The sequence below is a fragment of the Bombus terrestris genome, chromosome 6 (genome assembly GCF_910591885.1).
Source record: "Bombus terrestris chromosome 6, iyBomTerr1.2, whole genome shotgun sequence".
Classification (NCBI taxonomy): Eukaryota; Metazoa; Arthropoda; class Insecta; order Hymenoptera; family Apidae; genus Bombus; species Bombus terrestris.
This window is the reverse complement of record NC_063274.1, coordinates 5,695,805-5,703,174: the sequence shown is the minus strand read 5'-3', so window position 1 is coordinate 5,703,174 and position 7,370 is coordinate 5,695,805. Positions and strand designations below refer to the sequence as shown.

The 7,370-nt window shown below is 27.8% G+C and overlaps 3 protein-coding genes across 4 annotated transcripts in view; 2 read left to right on the top strand and 1 right to left on the bottom strand.

Moving 5' to 3' along the window:
* Positions 1 to 283: 283 nt before the first annotated feature.
* LOC100647378 (ufm1-specific protease 2) lies at positions 284 to 4,705 on the top strand. Its single transcript, XM_012309147.3, has 10 exons — positions 284 to 494; positions 580 to 795; positions 888 to 1,115; positions 1,190 to 1,351; positions 1,436 to 1,529; positions 1,624 to 1,884; positions 1,968 to 2,114; positions 2,201 to 2,336; positions 2,406 to 2,659; positions 2,733 to 4,705. Exons 1-10 carry the CDS (start codon positions 456 to 458, stop codon positions 2,942 to 2,944), a joined length of 1,749 nt encoding a protein of 582 aa, XP_012164537.1. The 5' UTR covers positions 284 to 455; the 3' UTR covers positions 2,945 to 4,705.
* Positions 4,541 to 5,283, bottom strand: LOC100652278 (mitochondrial import inner membrane translocase subunit Tim8). The gene is made up of 2 exons (XM_003395932.4): positions 4,991 to 5,283; positions 4,541 to 4,791 (listed from the first exon to the last, which is right to left on the bottom strand). Exons 1-2 carry the CDS (start codon positions 5,087 to 5,089, stop codon positions 4,618 to 4,620), a joined length of 273 nt encoding a protein of 90 aa, XP_003395980.1. The 5' UTR covers positions 5,090 to 5,283; the 3' UTR covers positions 4,541 to 4,617.
* Positions 5,284 to 6,848: 1,565 nt separating this feature from the next.
* Positions 6,849 to 7,370, top strand: part of LOC100642450 (lysophospholipid acyltransferase 6) — a 32,591-nt gene continuing 32,069 nt past the window's right edge. For both annotated transcript variants that reach the window (XM_048406975.1, XM_003395855.4), the window contains exon 1: positions 6,849 to 7,141. In XM_048406975.1, coding sequence (XP_048262932.1) covers positions 7,083 to 7,141 — 59 coding nt within the window. In that variant the 5' untranslated portion in view covers positions 6,849 to 7,082. The remainder of the gene's footprint in view (positions 7,142 to 7,370) is intronic.

The following is a 7,370-nucleotide window of genomic DNA, read 5'->3' as shown; positions in this document are numbered from 1 at the left end:
CATTTTGATCTACGAAAGACAGAAGCTTGAAATTAATCTACCACAAGTCACTAGTAACTTTCGTGATACCAACATTATCCAGAGAACTTTTCCATTTAGTAAACAAATCTTATATGTTCGAAAATTGACTGCTATCGTTCAATAACATCATTCGACCTTTCGATGTCGAATTGCGATTATTGCGAATGACATTCCTGCTCATGGCTTTTTGAATGTTATCAAATATAATTAGTTTCGTAACTATACGTAACTACGCATGACCATTCTGTTACCGTCTATATACGTTTAGTTGATGACACTTGGACTGCCTGTATCTTGTACTTCATATAATTTTGATTGGATGACTACACCTGTTCTAATGTACTTTTTGAATCAAACCTTGCCATATGGCGATAGCACACGCTTAATGCAGAATTAATTTATATAAAAAACTAGTTTATAATTAGATCGCTGAAATGGCGCCGCAATTGCGAATTTTATCTAATGTCATAGAGGTAATACCTAATATGTCTCTTAATATTTTCTATTTTTTCCTGTATTGTGACATAAACTTATTGTATAAATATTGTAATTTTTCAGCGTTTAAAAAATATAAAAGATGGTGTAACAGGTCATTTATATGGTGTTATGTATAATAACACATTAACAGTATTGACATTCAGCGTACATATAGCAGATAATGTTGAAGCCAACATAAATCATACGATGTTACAATTACATATGTCAGCAGAAGTATACCTTTGTGGTATTTTACATGTGGGTCAATGTGAAGAAAAACTTTCTGATGCGTTTCAGGTAAAAATATGTTAATTGTAATTCTGCAGAAATAGAAGAAAATATATTTATTTAATTTATTCTTTTAACGTTTACATATTATAATTGTTTAGGACATTGATATCACAGATAATCCATTATTTTTGAAGTATACACATGACAATTTAAAGATACAGGCGTATTTTTATATTCATTTAAAACTTGAACCTGTTACTGATATAAATGTCATTAATGAAAATGATATTTGTCGAGAATTTATTTATATTAGGTTAAGAGGAAGCCTGCCATTAATTGCACAAAATGATAATATAATGGAAGTGTTAGAAGAATCAAGAAAAAATGTAAGTTATTTGTGTTTTATCCAAAAAAAAAAACTGTTATTATCATATTATATATACTAATTACCTTGTAACAGATTGTATCAGGAAAAGTAGGAATTCATTTTCCATCAAAAAATGCTTTCCTTTTTAACAATGAAAATATTGAGAAAGATATATCTTTAAGAGAAATTCTAGACATATCTGATTATGAAGGAAATAAAAATGTGAAAAAAGCTGTGAGAGCTATGGGAATGGAGGTATGTTTTTTAATATCTTTTATAATATTGTCTATACCTTTGATATTCTTCAAAAAATATGTATTAATTTTATTAAATTACTAGGATGCTGTAAATGCTTATATACTTTTAAAAATATCTGGAGACAGACTTTCTGAAGAAAATGTTAAATATGCTCCAGTACTTCATTATATAAAACGTATTATATTTATATTTTTTAATATTAAATATTATATTCATATTTTTCAATATGCGATGAATGAATTCAAACAAATGTAATATTTATAATATAGGACCATTTAATAGTTTGGAATGTAATTTATTTATTGATACGCTATCATTGGTCAACCTCAATGTAAGTTCAGCAGATCTGTATGGCATATTGGTAGAATCTATGTGTCGAAGTATTAAATTGATAGAAAAATGTTTTGAAAATCAACTGCAAAAATCAGAAACATCTATAAAACTTCCAGTACCCATACATTTCAAACCTCAAGGTTTTGGGCATCTGATCACAGTAGTTTATCCAAGTGGTTATAGTGATAAAGAAACAAGTAAGATTTTCAATGTTGTATAAAATATAAAATTTAATACATTTATGTAATATAATATATATATATATCTGATTCAATTTCAGTGGAATATCGTGAAAATTTACATAAAATTTTGGGATTAGATATGACTAGGCCGTATTTTCGTTATGCAAATGCTGTGAAATTTGATAATGATTCAGAAACAGAGAGTATACTTAGAAATCCTCACGAAGCAATTTCGATAAATGATGGTATGTTTAATATAGTGATGATAACACATTATATTATATTACAGTATAAGTGTAGTTCTATATATTATCACGAATTTCTTAATTAGATACAATAAATGGTAATCGAAAAGTACAACTTGTACAAGGTTCATATATGTATCATCATTATATGCAAGATAATTTTGATGATAATGGTTGGGGATGTGCATATAGATCCTTACAAACCATTATTTCATGGTTCAGGTAATTTTAATTGTAGGAAATTATAAATTTTCTATCTAATTTTATTTAATTGTAAATTAATCATTACAGGTTACAAGGTTACACTGAAATACCAATACCTTCCCATCATGTAATACAGAAATGTTTAGTTAATATAGGAGACAAACCTGCAAATTTTATTAATAGTAAACAATGGATTGGCTCTACAGAAGTAGGTTTTGTATTGGAAAGTCTTTTGGATATTAGTGTTAAAATACTCTGTGCATCTACAGGCGAAGAAGTATCATCATTAGCTCCAAATCTACTACATCACTTTCAGACACAGGGTACACCAGTAATGATTGGTAATTAACTCTTCCTCTTTAATGGAAGAATAATCGTTTACTTTTTTAAATTTTATATATAAATAAATTATAGGTGGAGGAGTGTTAGCACATACAATTTTAGGAGTCAGCTATGATCAAATTACTGGAGATGTTAAATTCTTAATTTTGGACCCTCATTATACAGGTCGTGATCATTTACCAAGTATAATAAGCAAAGGTTGGTGTGGATGGAAATCAAAAGATTTTTGGAAAAAAGATGCATTTTACAACATGTGTCTTCCTCAGAGGCCAGTATGCATCTGATCATGTTAAATTAAAAATTCAATGCAAGTTATGCATAGTAACACTGGCAATGTTCAGAAATATTTATTAATTAGAGAATTCAAAATAATGTAATACATATATGTTTGAATACACAGATAATATATATTATATATAACATGTACTAGATTATATATAATATATAGATATATATCGCGTTAAAATGGACATACAACTTACACAAAATGTATATGCAAATTCTATTTTGTTATACAACTATTTCCATATAAAAGTTGGTGTGTCCATAATTGTTGAGCTGAAAAAACATTGTTATTTATATTTATTTTTACTTTATAATTGATATTAATTGCATATTGAGTGCATTTTCAATATAGTACTATAAACAAATCGGAAAACATAATATTTAATCTTAAGATACAAATAACCATTCCAATTTCCTACATTAATATTCTAAAGTAAACTGTTTCTGTATAAATTGATACTTCTATTCTAAAATTTTCTATTCTTTCATGATTAACTTTTAGTTTTTGAACAATTCTTCTTTGTTGAAAGCAAGTAAAATATATTCTAATTTTTGCAAAAAATATTAAATACTACTGTAATAAACCTACATTTAGCTGAAATATATAAAATATCTTTTAGTTCAAATGATTCATGTACAAACTAATCTTCAATACTTTGTGAATTTGAATTAGTAAATTATCAGACATTCAAAAATGATACCTATATATTAGTCCTATATATTTCAATTAAAATATATATTTTCGAGAATATTAAAGAATTTAAATGGAGTTACATCTCTTGCACTATATTTTTCCTAAGACTTGAATATTTTCTGGTTATTTATTCCAAAAGCAAGTGCTCTTCTTTATAGGATTATCATTACAATTCCTTAAACTCAGTAGAAAATTATTAAGTTTGTCATAAATAAATTTACAAATTAAATGTTTAAACATTTATCTAAATTATTATTGCTCAAGCAAGTGTATTTAATCATCTTCTGTAGCAAAAGAGAGATGCAACTTCCTTTAATAAATTAATGAAAATTAAAAATAATTGCATTGCTAAATTTATTTTTTGAATTCCCCAACAATGAGATTCAGCATTTCAAATATTTGAATATATAAACTGAAAGTTAAATACTTTAAGTGCAAAAACACTTACAATGTTATTTCTACCAATTAGGAGATTCTAATTTTTTGTTGACATCCTTACATAATCAGAAGAATTTTCTATAGATTTTTTAGTTTATATATATAAATGCAGTTAATTGCACTACTTATATTCAACATAATTATTATAGTCTTAGAAGTTATTCAATATGCATAATGTGATATTAAAATAGCATGTATCACTTGAAAAAAAGACATGCTTGTTATAACATCGTAGTTGTTATATATTATATTTCTATAGTTTTCAAACAAATTGAAAAATTTTGCAGCTATTTGTAAGTTAAGATGTACATTTTGTAACATATACATTGAATTTTTGTATAAATATATTTAAAAAAATGATTTTGTTAAAGAAAATACATAATTCCTTTTGTTATTTGACCAATATTAAGTAATGTTTTATTTTCAACACATATGTGTGTGCGCAAACACTTGTTTCAATATATAAATGAGATAAAAAGAGCTTTATTTAATATATTTGGTAATGACAATGCAACTATTATAAGCACAATTTGTTTAATATTACATGTTTCCTACAGATTTTTGTAAAATTTGTGCAAAACGATTTGTAATTAAAAGCGAAACATCTATAAATCTATCAACACAATTACTTAAGCATGTTTCTGTTCGACTGTCCAATTTGACTCCTGGCTTATCAACACACTTTTCCCAACAAATATCATTGAATTCGTGGATCTAAAATTACATTATTGATATTAAAAAATTTTTGATTATAAAACAACAGTATCAATAAAAAATCATGTTTAGTATACACAATGTTCAATAAATTAACCTCTCTAATGTGTTACAATAAATTTCAATTTCAAATAAAACAATTCATAAGTAACAAGAACAACATTTTTAGTTTCTGATTATGTCATAAGATCTACTTCACCTGAGCTTGAATCTGTGCCTTTTGCTTTTCAGCCATAAAAAACTCTTGTAATTCTGCTTCTGCCAGCTTATTGCCTTCCATAGCATCATCGGCAGCCATTGTTTGAGTATATTGTATTTCTTATAATTTTACAAAATAATTTACTCAATATTTTATAAAATCAATATTTTAATCTTTTCCGCACACACGTGGTCTTAATAATTAGATAATCACCAAAATCATTGTTTACCAGTGAGTATCTAGTATCTTATATACTTCATATAAGGTAACTCTTTTTATGACTTAAAAAATGTTACTACGTAACTACGTAGTACTATGTAACTACTAGTAACTAGTAACATTTCCTGTTATGATAAGTACAATATTTAATTAAAATAGTCAATAATGTGAGATACTAAATACAAAAAAAATGCATTCGAACTATAACAATAAATATCTAATATTTTAAACTATGATAAAATACAGTATATTATATTTAAAATATAAATATTTATAACATGATTATACAATAGAATTAATTTTAGATTATCTTTGCGATAGTAGTTGTAAAGATCTAAAAGACTTATTTAAATAATTCATGTAATTTTTTACTAAAATGTACAAAAAGTTAGTAACAAGTATAAGTATTTATTGCTCCATCCGTATATAAGTACAATAATACTTCAACAATTCATAAAATATGCAAAAAGAATCATAGTATTATTTAGAGAGTTGAGTTCTTCCTTTTCCCTTTTCCGTGTTCGCCTCCTTACTTTCTTTTTTTGAAAATTTCTCTCTCGTATATCCTACTGTACTTGTGCTATATTTCTATATTTCTATGTTCATGACTGTATGCTTTGGAATTAAGTTCTTCCTTTAGCATCTCTTCTATCTCCTCCTCTAGTTGCTTCCCCACTTCTAGACCGTTGGATCATTCAAAAAGTTAATAGACATAAAGTGTTCTTTGACGAAAAAGATAACATTTTTATTGTATTGATACATGTATATGTTTGTGATTTTTCCATAAGTTTGTTTTCAGTAAAGCGAAGCCTTCGCATTTTCATAAAAAAAGGAATTGGTTTTCAATTTTGTTATTATATCGAAAAATTTTATAAAAAGTTCCTGATGAAGTTACTACGATATTATATTATGATTCACGATGCTAAATATTTGACAATAACAATGCCATTTAATAGTTATAAGAATGAACGCCAGATACAAATAGATATTAAGACTTTAATGATCTTATGTCCTCCTTGGAATATTTATTTCTTGCGATTATGTCTTGTTCGTTCGTATGTTTGACTTGCTTATTATTTTTCCGATTATCTGGTATACTATTTTGAAATAAATCTATGTATGGCAAATACGTTTCATTTTACTTCCTATATAATATAAAATATGGTTAGCTATGAATATATTTACGATACAAATAATTTCAATATATGACATATACACACGTATATATATATTATAAAACCTGATGAAAAAAATAAATTTGAGAATTCATGCACAGTAATTTATAATAAAAAGTCATCTATAAATCAATACATTTATTTGAGCCGTCAAAAATTATGTAAAAGGATATCGTAGATTTAGTAAGATTTGCATAATACATACATACGTGTATTACTAAAAGAATTCTGTATGAAAAAGGAGCATTATAGCTTAAAATTTGAATTCCGTCATAGTCGTTAATATTTGATTAATCATCGAGTCACGCCAGATGTACGAGCCAGATATCTACGGGCCCGTAGCCAAATACTATTTCACTATTCAACTATGAGCGAGAATCTACAGTCCAGCACATCACGTGCAATTGATTATACTACCCGTGGATACGGCCCTGAATGCCGGCAAGGCTGCTAGCCGGCGCGGAACGTAGCGGCGCTGCATTTCAGGAACCGTCGTTGACGGCGTCATTGCATCTCCACCGTAGTTGAGTCGTTGCGTTCTAACGATCATATTCCCTCGAGAGAGAGCAACCGAACGGAGTGGCACCGTATCCTCTAAAGGCACACGTTGGTACCGTCAACGTGACGGGTGGTGTGTGCGCGCGTATTTATTTGATTTGTATGACCATTGACAATGACCACGACCATGGAGGACTATTATGACGGTTCCCGGACATTTTCCTGGCTCGCTGATTTCATCGACGTGCCGATCGATCAGGTGAGAAATTCATCCGAAATTTATATCTCTTTCTGATTTTCTCACGGGCATCCACCTCTCTTATTTACCTTTCTACCACTCAAAAGGAGGGCGCATCGATCGAATTTTAGACTATTATGGATATATGTTGTTTTTATTGAGTAAGTATCCTTCTTGCTATTGACCTTGTTTTATATTGTGTATACACTTGACGATGGATTTCATAATGTCAAGGTTAGGGTTCGTTACA

Coding starts and splice junctions, on each gene's coding strand:
- LOC100647378 (XM_012309147.3), top strand. CDS start 456: ATGGCGCCGCAATTGCGAATTTTATCTAATGTCATAGAG. Junction 1,352..1,435: donor TGAGAGCTATGGGAATGGAG/GTATGTTTTTTA, acceptor TTAAATTACTAG/GATGCTGTAAATGCTTATAT. Junction 2,115..2,200: donor AGCAATTTCGATAAATGATG/GTATGTTTAATA, acceptor TTTCTTAATTAG/ATACAATAAATGGTAATCGA.
- LOC100652278 (XM_003395932.4), bottom strand. CDS start 5,089: ATGGCTGCCGATGATGCTATGGAAGGCAATAAGCTGGCAGAAGCAGAA. Junction 4,792..4,990: donor AGGCACAGATTCAAGCTCAG/GTGAAGTAGATC, acceptor ATGTAATTTTAG/ATCCACGAATTCAATGATAT.